General features: G+C 32.3%; 1 protein-coding gene across 2 annotated transcripts in view; it reads right to left on the bottom strand.

The window, feature by feature from the left end:
• Positions 1-13649, bottom strand: part of Caper (RNA-binding protein 39-like protein Caper) — a 498386-nt gene that overhangs the window by 92104 nt on the left and 392633 nt on the right. For both annotated transcript variants that reach the window (XM_089594184.1, XM_089594185.1), the window contains exon 7: positions 4523-4869. In XM_089594184.1, the coding sequence (XP_089450310.1) occupies positions 4523-4869 (347 nt within the window). The remainder of the gene's footprint in view (positions 1-4522; positions 4870-13649) is intronic.

The raw sequence follows: 13649 nt of genomic DNA, 5'->3' as shown, positions 1-13649 counted from the left end.
CATGCCCTTTTGTTTATTCACCAAATAGTGTAAATTGCAAGAGCGTATTTTAATTTGAACTGAAGCACAAACTTGGCCACGCTTTTGTTTAATAATTAAATATTCTATAGCTCAAACCATATCTTAATTAATGTCATATAATCTGAAGTGCTCGCTTGGCCACACTATTACTTATAAACTATATATTTTTTACTTTAAAAGCCTCATCCCTAATAATTTAAAAAGCTTGCTTGTGCGCACTTTTGTTTATTTATTAGGAATTATTAATTTTAAAAGCCTAATACCGTATAAATTGAAAAGCTCACTAGTTATTACAGACTTCACGTGTTGCTTATTCATCTAATAAAAAAGACATAAGGACAAACATTACTGTAGTTTATAATTTATAAATAAATAAATATCTAAATATTTTTAAACATGGAATAAAAAAAATTTAAAAAAAAATTCCGATCACGAGGCTTGAATTCATAATCTTTGGGTCCACAACAGAGTACGTTACCAACTGAGCTAACACACGGTACGACCCTGAGCACTAAAAACTTGTATATGATCATAGTACGTACCGGAGCTTTACTTTTACTCACATGATTTGCGTCTCATTTATTTTAATACTTGTACTCTAATTCATAAAGCCTGAGTTCTTATACTAACTGTAACTTAGTACATTAAATTTCAAGTATAAAACTAATGTATATTTTTTTACATGTTTGAAAGCAGTTAGTGCGAAATAACTAAAAGTAAAGACGTGAATTAAAAAAAAAATTTTTTTCGGAAAAACTAATCAGTTTTTCCTTACTTATACATACATCAAATTATTAATACATATAAGCTTATCAACCGTAATTTGTAGCATTTCTTATTGATTATGTAATACACAAACTCCGTGCACACACTTGTACGCACGTATATACATAAAAATAAACTTAAATATATACAGAAATGCATTTCTACCAGTATATATATATATATATATATATATATATATATATATATATATGCTTTGATATAACGAATTTACTCGAAATTAAAGCCAAGACACTTCGGGAACCATTGAACTGATCTAGCTCCAACGTTGGGCGTCTCAGACGACCAACTCCGAGCTGTAGCGATACTAGCTTCGAGTTGCAGTAGTCAGTGCTGCTTCAAAGTCAGTGTTGCGGGACTCGTTGTTTGGAAACAGTGTAACTCGAACACTCTTGAATTGATGTGTATCTAAGTTAGGAGTCAACAAATACTATTATTATTAGAGCTCATCCCATGGTTATTTGATAAGACCACGCTTCTTAAATTATCACAATGTGTATGTTAGTTGAGCTTTGTCCCCTGCACTTAGCATAAACTCCTGCAGCAATTTGTTTATCCGTGCGTTTTCAGGTAATACCAAATATATGTACATAAAAAATGTATTCGTGTAATGTAACACAGTTTTTGTTCATATATTTTGCTTGGCAAAGTGCAATAGGAAAGATTTTATGTATATTACATTTTAATTTTTTTTTCAGATCCTGACATTCCTTCCACGATTAATTAAAAAGCACTCTTCGATCTTTTCCTGCTTCCAAATTTAATGATAACTTACCATAAACGATTTTCTTCCCTTTGATAAAATTTCAAAGGGGGTTAGCAATTAGCAAACCGTATGTAAATAAACCTACGACTTCAAGCATTATACTATACACGTTTTTAGTTTCAGAACCTTTAAAAGAGAAAACTCATTCAATTCTGTGATACTTGAAGTGAAATAGAAACAGTTACAACACTTTTTTATAAACGTGTATACATTTGACAGCACAATAAATATTATAGCTGCTTCCACAAATTGACCTCCTTAATCAATACTTCCATAGTTTGAATTATTGTATGATTAAGTATTTGTAGAACTAATGTACGTATTAGTATTACGTCATAAATAAACAAATAAGAAATTAAAAGTCTTTTCATAGTTCATCACAAATAAAAATAAAAATAAAAACTTCGCACACTAAGAACTTTATACTTAGATAGAAATTAGAATGAAATGAAATGAAATTAATTCATGATCGTGCTCATAGTCATGTAAATGATTCAATTATTATTTATTCGTATACACAGAATCCAATTATGTACGTCTGGGGTGTTGTGGAAGTACACATTAAAGTGTGTATTTAAAAGTGAATATTCAAGTATGTATGAAGTCGGTGAAGGTCAGTAGGGTGTCTTGATAAAAAAAAGTATAAGTTAGAATAACGGAAACAACGTCCGTATACATTCACCAAATTTTTACTACATATGAGTATAGGTGTCTGGGTCCGAGATTGTTAGTAAAGTTGTAGTTGGATTTCACAAAAAATGATGTGTAGGCTGTGAGGGGGCGGCGGCCAAAACAATTTCTGCAGAGGGCGTAGAAGGAGAAAGTATATTAAGGGGCAACTATAGGGGTTATGGGGAGCTTGGACAAAAATTAAGCTAAACCAAAATGATGGATAAAATGACGGAATTTCACCATATTTAATGGGGGTAGAGAGGGGAGGTGATAGGGGTCAACGGCTGTATGTACGGGATGTTGGGAGTTTGTGTGGGATGCACACACAAAAACTATACATGTATATCGATCAAAGCTGACTTATGCAGATATTATTGGGTAAAAAGGGTTATTATGAGGACAAAATCGTACTCGTGTGGATGGTCCGCATAACTTTTTCATGTTATTTGTATGTATTCCAAAAGCACGTGGAGTCTGGATAAAATATATGTGTGTGTATGTGAGCGCGCGTCTCTCTCTCTCTGTGTGTTTGTGTGTGTGTGTGGGCGCGCGCACATCAACCGATTTTCTGCCAGTAAACCATCTTTTTGGCTCGAAGGCCTGTGCCTAGCACCTTTTGTAAGCACCTTTTTGATGGCCTGTGCTTACATCACATATGCAAATATCATGCATCAGCTACTTCTGCGCGTTTTAAAAATGGTCGAATATCTCGCTAACGTCTTAAACTTCTGGTTCTCACCCCATGTTACATGCACACACTTGTTTACGCGTCTTTTTTTCCTTTATCCTTACTCATACTCACTTATTTGAATGCTCTTCATCTCTCTCTTCAAAAGCCACACTACTATATGGATCTACTGTAGCTATCAGTCATTAACTTGCCACCTTACAGTAACCCTTGACTTGTTTCTGTCCTTATCCGTAGCTGCAGCTTATTTCAATCTTTATATACTTTACTATACTCTATTCACTTTTTGTCTTTCTACACTCAGGCACATTTTCTATTCTGCTTTATCTTTAACATAGCATACACTTCACTTCTTTAACTTCGTTTTATTTTCCTTTCCTGCTCTGGATTACTATGGTTATATTTTTTATGCTACTTTTTCTCTTTCTTTATATACTCTGCACTACTTGCATTCTTAATTATTTTTCCTACTATTATCTATTTTAACCGTTCACTCTTTTCGTTTCTGTATATGCTCAGGTTCTCCCCTTACTTCGTTTGGCTTTCCTACACAAACTAACACTTTTGCTGCCACTGACTTACATACACTCCATGTACCTCTGTACGTGCACACCTCTCTCCTGATTCTCTTTTTCGTCAAAACCTTTGACGTACCCAAATCCTGATTAAAAGTTGGAAGTTTTAAAAAACACATGGTGTTCTTTAGCCATTTTGCAAACCTCAGTTATGAGCAAATGATTATACGTATAAACATGTACAAATACTAGAACCAACTTTATCACACCTATGATCACGTTGACAAAGCGTTAAAGAATCAGTTAAGCGATCCAAGAAAACTAACAGCACTGTCTAAACAGTAAGATTAAAATAGTTACCCATCTGAGTACTAACCACGCCGAATGATTCTTAACCTTAGAGATCACCGGAACTGTAACTCTACTGCTGCGCCGCGCCGCTATGACTACACGTACTTATAGTAATATAGTAACGTGATAGATACACAGATAGTTTTAGGTACCACGTCACAAAATAAAAATAAATAAGTCACTTATAGCTTCTTTTATTATAAATGAAGAGAAGATAAGAACTCGAAAAAAATAGAAATAAGGATTACAACGTTATAAGAGAAAACAATAATGTATTATAGAAAAAAATTAACGCTTTAAGCCAGTAAAAAGAAAACTTAACGCTGTAAGTCAGTAGTAAAAAAAAAAAAACCATTTTGTTGCCAAGATAATTTTGCTAAACATATCGTATTCTTCAACGCAAATGTGTTTAATATCTAAAAATATATAGTAACTATAGGAGAAAAATGTTTACATTAAATGTATAAGTTAAAAAAATTATGTTGATTACATTAGCCTAATCCTTTAAGTAATTATGAACAGTTTCGGTAATAGTTTGTAGCAAATTAGACTTCTTAAAAAAATATGAATACGACTTATAATGTACAAAATATCCTTACACTTTTTTGTACGAACTTTTACGGTGACAATTAAAGGAAGATTGTGTACTTATTACATTACGCATCCTTACTACAGTACATAAATAATTATGTGAAAAATACAGTTAAAATTCACACAAAAACTTACTTTTGAGGATCAAACATATTAGAAAGCATGAAACATTGTGTAGCTATAGGAGGAGCACTTGGAGATACCGTTTGTGGATTTGTGATCACTGGAGCAATATTTAAAGCATTAGCGGCTGCAGCAGGAATCTCAAGTCCTGTTCCCTCTGCTAATTTAAACATTAACTGTAATCTTCCTGTGGCACCAAGGTCAATTCCACTACGGTCTAATTCATCATTATCTAATAATGAAGGGCTTTGCAATAAATCTGTCCGCTCTGTCACATTGCCCACTTTCATGGGCCTACCAGCCAATTCAAATCCGTTTAACTGTTCCAAAGCTTTTTTGGCATCATCAGCGTTACGAAACTAAAGATAAAACGTAAAACATTATTTTATTTCATAATAATATACATTATAAAGTATTATAAATGTTGCGAAGGAAATAAATTTTTTTATTCATTAATGGGATGCTGGGCGCCAGATGTGCCGAGTATTGTGATTTTTTCCATCCTTATAAATGCAGCTTAAAATAACAGGAAGAACGAGAATATTAATATTCTGCAGTTTTAACAATAAACATGATCGGGGATATGCTGATTTACTAAAAAATATTAATCATTCTTTTCTGGTTTTCGAATTATTCCTGAATATCTTAAGACAATTTTTTCTTTGATAACTTAAAAAAAAAAAAAAAAAAAAAGAAAAAGCAAAATGATAAATTATCAATGCATAAAACTCTTTAGCATAACTTTAGTAGAAAAGACTTCCGTTAACTTTTTTTTATTCCAACAATATGCACTTGGTTGTATAACATAATTTGAAAACGGCTGCTTTTTGAAAAATGATAAAAATGACATTACAATGAATAAATCTTGATAAATCTAAAAAAATCAAGGTCGATTTTGCTAGAATCAGAGAGTACTAACATTCCTTTAGCACCTCAAAAATTAGGATACATAATAATCAAATGAAAAAGTTATTTTTTTTAAATCTGGTGCTAACGATTGTCAATTCTTAAATTTTGATCTGAGAGATTTGAAGTAAAATGCATTCAACTATGATAGTTTAATTCTACTTTTTTACGAATATCAGCTACCCTTATTTCTGTTTTTACATTGGATGCGGCCTAATATTTATTTGCATGTTTACTATGTAGTGCCAATATTTCTTCAAGAAATTAATGTTACTAATTTGTAGCAAGCAAAAGTTGAAGTCAGGAATAGTTCAGAGTTTCATAGTAAAGTAATTAGTTATTTGAACCTTGGAATATACGCAAAAATATTTAAAGTGATGTGAAAACGATATAGTAGTTTCGGTACACATAATTTACAAAAGTAATTAGTTGCAAAATAAATTATGCAAAAAATCTTCCAAGTCTTTGTTTATGATTTCAAGTTCTACAACTTTCACTTTATGTCCTTACATAGTTACTTCTATTTTAATATTTCTACCTACAAACTCAAATTCTTATCTATTTCCGTATTTATTCTTGACTTTTATTGTTGTTAGCATTACTTCCTAGGCTAATTTTCTTCATACAATTAATTGATAATTTTGAGAGAAAAAACAAAATTAAAACTTTTTTTTCATTAGAAGTAGAAAAAGTGTGAAGAAAAAGTTTTAAAAAGTGTCGGTATAGCGAGTTGAATGGTTTATTTAAAAAAATATCTTTCCATTAAACTTGATAATAGCTGGGGTATGTTTGAATAATCGTTGTTCCCTGTAAATAGTACCCAGTAGGATATATGACTAAATCGTCTGAGAAGAACTTTGGAAGGTGCCCACATGGAAGTTTCGCATACTTGGGAAAAAGCATGGTAAATATGGAAAAAAGAATAATGAAGGCAAGGATTAGGGAGATAGGATACTAAAGAACCCTTTATACGTGGAATCTTAATACAACATAGAAAATTTTAACAAGAGTGAATTGATAAGGAGAAATTTTATGGTAGGGCGAGTGACTAAAATGTTGTTCGTTAGATAGACAGTATTGTGTATACAACTGCGTAAGCTTTTTGTGCATATATTAGCAGATTATTTATTCATAAGATCAAACTATTTATAAAAATAGGGATTAACATATTCAGTGGGCTCGTGTGAAAGTCAGGATTAAGAAGATATTAGTAACTAAGGGCCACGTTACATGGCAAAAAATTGTAAGCATATTATAAACATGACAAACAAATTAGCGGTACAAAGCACTAAGAAATAATTGGGGCAGATACTAACAATTGTAAGTAGCGACCGATACAAAAAAAGTTTTGTGTGATTAGAGGAGCAAGAACTTAAATTTCAAAAGAAGGGCTAAATTCTAACAATAATAAAAGAGGGATAATCATGGAAATTATGAAAAAAAGGTTGATTAGAAATAACATGGTATGCAGGAAAATAAGGAAAAATTTTTTATAAAAATTTTAACTTAACAAGAAGACAAAAATTATGTTGAAATAATATGGTATGACATAAGAATCGCAGTTGATAAGGTAATAATGAAAAGTAAAGACAAATTACAAACAGAAAAAAAAAAATAGGGCAGGTAATGTACGAAAAAAAAGGAGATGAGAGCTTACGTTAATGAACGGAAAATAGTGGCTATGTATTATGGAAAAAAAGTGACAATGAAAAAAAGATGGATCAACATAAAGAATCAGAGTATACAGAAGCCGAGGCAGTATAGTAAAAAAGCGTAGGGTGATTCTACTTCACTCTTCACTAATTGTCTGATAAGTATCTAGCCTCTACGATGTAAAAACTCTACTTTACCCTTGAGAAGTATTTAACACCTAAAATTTATTAAAATAGTATAGTGTAAAAGTTTTTAGAACAGAGTGTTATAGACAGATACTTAACATAGAGCAATAAAATAGATGTTTTGGTAGGCCTGATACTGGTAATGAAGAAAGAAAAATTCATTCAAAGCTATAGTTGTTGGAGATAAACAAAATATATAGTATAGATGGCTAGGAGGTTTCATTAGCGACAAAAACGCCAAAAAAATAAGAAGCAATTTTATAAGATTAATTTCTCCCTTATATTTGTAATAACTTCAGATGGGAGCTAGTCGACAGACTTACGTTTTTGATGACTAAGGGCTTGAAATGGTTAAAAAATTCCTGAGGTATCATGACCGTCTGTCAACATTTCTTTCTTAAGGAGGTTTGAGAGTATCATTCAGAGAGGCGAGGAACGAGGAGTCCCTCCTACCCGTGCATCTGGGCCCCCTTTACTGCACACCTCCTCTTGCACTTTACAAACTTGAAACTGTAAGACTGTAACTGCTTATATTTTTGAAAAATGCCTGGCAAGGCTTGATTTTTTTGTTGAGCATCTTTCTTTTATACCAAGTTATCTATGAAAACGTTTTTTTTATTCCAACAAATTTCGAATGTACCTTAATTTCAATTAAAAGGCAAACCTAACCTTGTTATCTCATAAGAGACCGTGTTAAACTGTGAATATTTCATAATTTTTTTTCTTGAAAATTTCCCCTGGTGAAAAATCTAAAAAAATTCATGTGCACTCCTAACATGCTCAAATATAACATACATTTTTTTGGCACGTTTCTCCATCTTTAACTTTTCTTCCAAACCTCCTTAAAAAAAACGTTATCCTAATGTGTTTAAAACTCGTACAGGTTTTTTTCTTTTGTTTTTGGCCTATAAAGTAAACATCGAGATATAACAAAGACAACTAATCAATAAGGTGGAAGTAAAAGAAGAATTTTGGACAGCCGAGTTGGAAATCAGAAAAAAGAGTCAGTATTTTGTACTTGGCAAAGGCTTGAAATTAAAGGTCTATACAAGTTTTATAGATTTTTTCAAGAGAAAAGTTATAAAAAACCATACAAGTACGTTTCTGATTAAAAGAGCTTTATTAAGGTGGTTCTTCACCTAACCCATTTACTTAAACTTACAGGGAAACTTGAAGGGATTGTTATTAAAGTTATAAGGCATCTTCTCTTAAAATTTTAAGTCCCTTTATCAGGCAAATTTTTGAAAACAAGTCAGTCAAAAAATGCACTTTTAACATGTATTCTTATGTAGGTTACTTTTCCATACTACGATATCATGTAATATCTCGTAAAGTAGACTTAAGATCGTAATAGAAAAAGTTTGTAGTGAAAGAAGAACTTTTCAGCTTTCTAATAATATAACAAAAGTTTGGGCTGATCAGGGAATTAGTATACGATATTTAATCGTAAACGAAATGTCTGCCGTGTAAACTGCGGCAACGTCTGCTTGAGTAGGAGCGTACATGCCATTTTCAGAACCTTGCATCAAAAAAAAATTTTTTTATAACTCTTACTCTGACTTTATTAGCTTGTTTATTTGTACGTAAATGCAATGATATTATAGTCAAGTGCCAGTAAAACATATTTTATGTTGCAAATAATAAGCTAATCGAAAATTAGAAAACCACAGGGTCCCGTGTCGCTTTGATACGGCACCATCGTGAAGAACCACCTTAAAGGACTGTGAATGTGGCGTAGTAACTACAGATGTGTTTTCAGTTTTCTAAGACAAAAAAATTAAGAAACTTACGATAGGTATTGTTAAAAAGCACTATAGTTTGTACACTGGAAGTGTTAACACAAAAACCACTAAATAGACAAGATAAAATTTTTTAATATCAAGTATATTAGCTGCTTACCATTTGCGTCTACAATTATTTATTTTTGTATTTAGGGTTTTATTTTTATGGATATACAAATTATGAAAGAATTTTAGACTAGCTGAGAAGAAAGGAAATAATTGCATAAAAAAATCATGGAGTACAAAGAAAATGACGGAAAGAAGAGTTTTAAAAAATAAGAAAATGTTGTTTAATGACGTAGTTAAAAGCAGTACGTTGTATGAAATAGAAATATGGTAATACGACGAAAGAAAGAAACTTTAAAATGTGCCACTAAATAAACTAAGGCAGATACATGTACCAGACTCACATACACCGAGATGCTGCGTGTGTGAAAAAAACAAGTCCACAAAAAGTATAAGACTTGGGGTGTAAAAGTACCGTAGTTTAAAACATAAAGTATTTAGAATGTTAGATGAATAAAATGTAGGTTAAAAAATTATAAAAGGAAATTTAAATTTACTAATTTATTAGGTTATTAGGGTATGCACTGCATCAAAATGATGTTAACCAATGCAAACAAAGGCTAAGAGATGTCAAGTAACAATGGCTGGATACTGAAATGAAGTATTATTATTATTGTTATCATTATCATTATAATTATTATTATTATTATTGTTATTATTATTATTGTTTATTATTATTATTATTATTATTATTATTATTATTATTATCATTACAAACCGTATAAAATATTTTTGATGTATAAAAATGTGTAGTAGTCGCGTAAGTAGTCGCGAGGATAAGAGAGGAGTATTGGAAATATGCCTGTACCAAGTAACATATCGAATAAAATATATATACATTACTACTAGAGGAAAAGTAGTACGGGCCTTATGGGAAACATTAAGTTTTTTCTACACGGTGAAAAAGGTGTTGAACAAAAAAAGTTTTCAGAGTACATATTTTTAATATTGTAAGAGTTAGGTTCTTACTTTTTTTCATATGATGAAATCGCTTATTAAGGCCGAAAACATCTTTTTAAAAGTACGTAGTACAGTTTAACCTAACACCCAGCTGCTTGTTTACCTCTGAGCAGGCGCAACAGCAACAGCAGCAACGAGTAGCTCAATGTAGGTTAACTGTACTTCGTACCTTCAAAACGCTGTTTACGGCCTTAATAAACGATTTTATCGTATAAAAAAAAAAAATAACAATAACCTAAATCTCATAATGTTAAAAATATGTAATCCAATAACTTTTTGTATTCAACACCTTTTTCAACACGAAAAACAATAAAAACTTAATCTCTCCCATATGGCCTGTACTACTTTTCTTTTAGTAGTTAAATATATATTGCCGTGTCACATGGTACAGGCATATTCCCAGTACGAATAATCCATGATAATCCATGATAGCGCAGGGTTGAGGACAGAATTCTCATATCTATTTGAGCTATGATTCAACCCTTTTCTTCGTAAGATTTTGAAACTAAGTTTATTGCTTCTCTTGCCGCCCACGCAAAGTCGAGGGAATGTTCAGAATTAGGATGAATAAGTTGAATTAGACGCACACAAATTGTATCTTTTGTTTTTGACTTACCATTGGCAGCTACGTTTCAACATGTAAATAATCCGATAAAAAGTAAGCAGTAGCTTTCTTAGTTATTTTAAAATACTTGTAAGTGAACACACACTTTTTTTCTATTGGGCACGGCCACATGCTTACAATCTCATTTTGATTTTTCTTTCAACCTTTAAACTGCTCTTAAGTGTAAGTATTGTTAAAAAAAGTTGCGATTTGATGATTTATTGTTATTTTTTTAAAAGTACATTAATTAATACTTTTTCAAAAGCATTAAACAACTAAGTAATTAGATTTTTACGTTGCAGTACTAAAATTCTAGTTTCAAAAATGTTTATGAATAGAACCAATATTTTAATTCAAGTATCCTAAGCTATAAGTAATAGAACTTTAAATTGAAGAATTAAAACAGTAAATAAAATTTTTTTAATTCTTAAAAATTGAGTTGCATGTCTCAGAAAATAAATAATTATCAAGTCCTGTGACTTGTAAAGTATTGTGGAAGTAAGACAGCAACAGTGCCTGTTTATGCCATTGATAAAACTCCTTCACTAGAAGAAACAAAATAATAAATTAATGTCTTATACGCTAATAACTTATAAGAGTTTCCTAGATTATTAACAAAAAAATTTTATTGTTAGACCTTACAATTTCCCAAAAAAGGCATTTTTGACGTGATACAACCAAATGGAAATATTGAACAGCTTTTAATTTTAACTATTAGTTATTTTACGTATGTAAATACTACAATCAAGTCTGTAGCATCACATAGAAAAACTAGTGAGGAAACTTTAAAAAAGCAAGCACCGTCTAGAGTTCATGCAATAACTTGCTAAATAGTAAGAAAGTAAGAGCTTGAAATTTGAAGCTTTTAAATATTATGAAATTTAAAGGTATGTTATTATTACCACATTTACCGTACTTATACAAATTAAACGTTACATCAGAGAGACACAATGGATAAGCAATGGATTTTAGTAGATCTTTAATAAAAGGAGAAAACATGAATCTAAACTACTGGACAGAAGTAATAAGAACATGTTTATGTTGTATTTTTATCAAGACAAATTTAACAATTGAAAGATCAGATTTTTGTGAAGAATTAATATATTACAGATATTTTATTAGTGAGCTTGTATACTTGGATATACAAAAACAGGCACTAGACTGGATGTTACACAGAATACAAGCTATCTTAATAGATGAAAAAATTGTTACAATGAGCTATATTATAAGTATGCTATGAAAGTGCTTAGGTTTTTAGTAAAAAAAAAAAATAATATATCAATTAATTAAGATTAGGCCGGTGATAATATTAAAAGACAATCGACAACAGGATGAATGAATGAGTGAATAGTTTTTATTAAGGCTAAGGACTTAAGGTTCTTTACAGCCCAGACATTATACACAGCCCATGACCTGGGCCAACTACATGTGCATGCAAGCACGTAACAATACTTTATTATACATTGGTGGAGTTACCAGACTAATGTCTAACAAGATGTAAGGTTTATAAAAAAATTTTTACTCAGAGATGATAAACCTAGAATAAAATTAATAAAAAAAAATAAAATAAAATAAAATAAAACAAGATAAAATCAAAAACAAGAAGCATAGAAGCTAGGCCTATAGTAGACGCAGTATCACCGGAACACTGTACTGCAGTAAGTCAGATCCTCTACCGTTGAAGTGCATAAGGAGATCGCTTTCAAATGAGCTAGATGTGTATTTAGCACTTATCGTAGGAGGGAAATCATTCCACAGCCTAGCAGCTCTCACTGTACAGCTGCCTTTGAAGAGTTCAGGACGTGCCCAGGGACCACCAAATCAAGAGAGCTAGTCTTTGTGACCGTGGTGGTACGATCTGACTTGAACTGGAAGAGTTCGTGAAAGTAAGATGGAGCACTAGGACGCAAAATGGAGGCAAAAAGGCAGATAGTCATATATTCAATTTTACCTTTAAGACTAAGAATAGAGTATTTCTTGTAAATAGACGATATGTGCTCCTATTTACGTGTGCCCTCAATAAACTGTAGGACAGCATTTTTGTATCTCCTTAGCTTTAAGTTCATCTCAGCCAAAAGTCCCACAAAAAGAGCCGAGCAGTAGTCCAGATGTGGAAAGACCAAGGCTTTGACCAACATTGACCTGGTGCTCCTGGGTAGGGTCACCACAACGCTTAAGTCGAACCAGAGGGCTAGAACACTTCCTGGAGACCAGGGCACAGTGAGCCTTCATAGTTAGTTTTGCATCAAGCACTACTCCCAATAATGTAAGTTCGGTAGAGAAAATGATGAGGGCACGATCCATACGGAGCACAGGCTGAGCATTCAAGTCATGCAGGGCACCTAGCAGTCCCCGAGTACCAAACCAGATTGCTTTAGTTTTCCTCTTAATAATTGTTAGACCATTTTTAGTCACCCAAATCGAGATAGCAGTAAGAGCCTCATTAATTCTCCTAACAATCGTGCCAATATTTCCAATCTCACCCGAAGCGTAGATGCAAAAGTCATCTACATATTGGTATCTGCTTACATTCAGACACGCATCAGGCAAGTCACTGACAAACAGGATAAAAAGCAAAGGGCCAAGTATGCTGCCCTGTGGTACACCACTTCCACGACAAAAAAGACTGGGATATCCTTCTATCCTAAAATCGAACAGTCTAAGTTCTGCCAGTCAAATAAGAAGAAATCTAGTTGCAAGATACATTTGAGAATCCGATAGCTCGAAGTTTATCAACTAGGAGCTGTATATTGACCAGGTCAAACAATCTAGAGAAATCGATGGAAACTAGGAGTGTGACCTATCTACAATCCATCGACAGTCGTATGTCATCAACAATCCTCGTGAGCACGGTAATGCTGGTGCTGTGATGCCTACGAAAACTAGCATCCATTCAACAGCGAATTTGCCTCAACGTAAGCGGTCATTTGTTTATAGGCGACTACCTCAAGGAGCTTGCAGGATGCACAAAGAATGCTGATAGG

The sequence above is a fragment of the Copidosoma floridanum genome, unplaced genomic scaffold (genome assembly GCF_036245765.1).
Source record: "Copidosoma floridanum isolate Cflo_tuat_1 unplaced genomic scaffold, Cflo_Japanese_pri ptg000021l, whole genome shotgun sequence".
In the NCBI taxonomy this organism is placed as follows: Eukaryota; Metazoa; Arthropoda; class Insecta; order Hymenoptera; family Encyrtidae; genus Copidosoma; species Copidosoma floridanum.
Note: the sequence above shows the minus strand (reverse complement) of the source record. Positions and strands in the feature narration are given on the sequence as shown.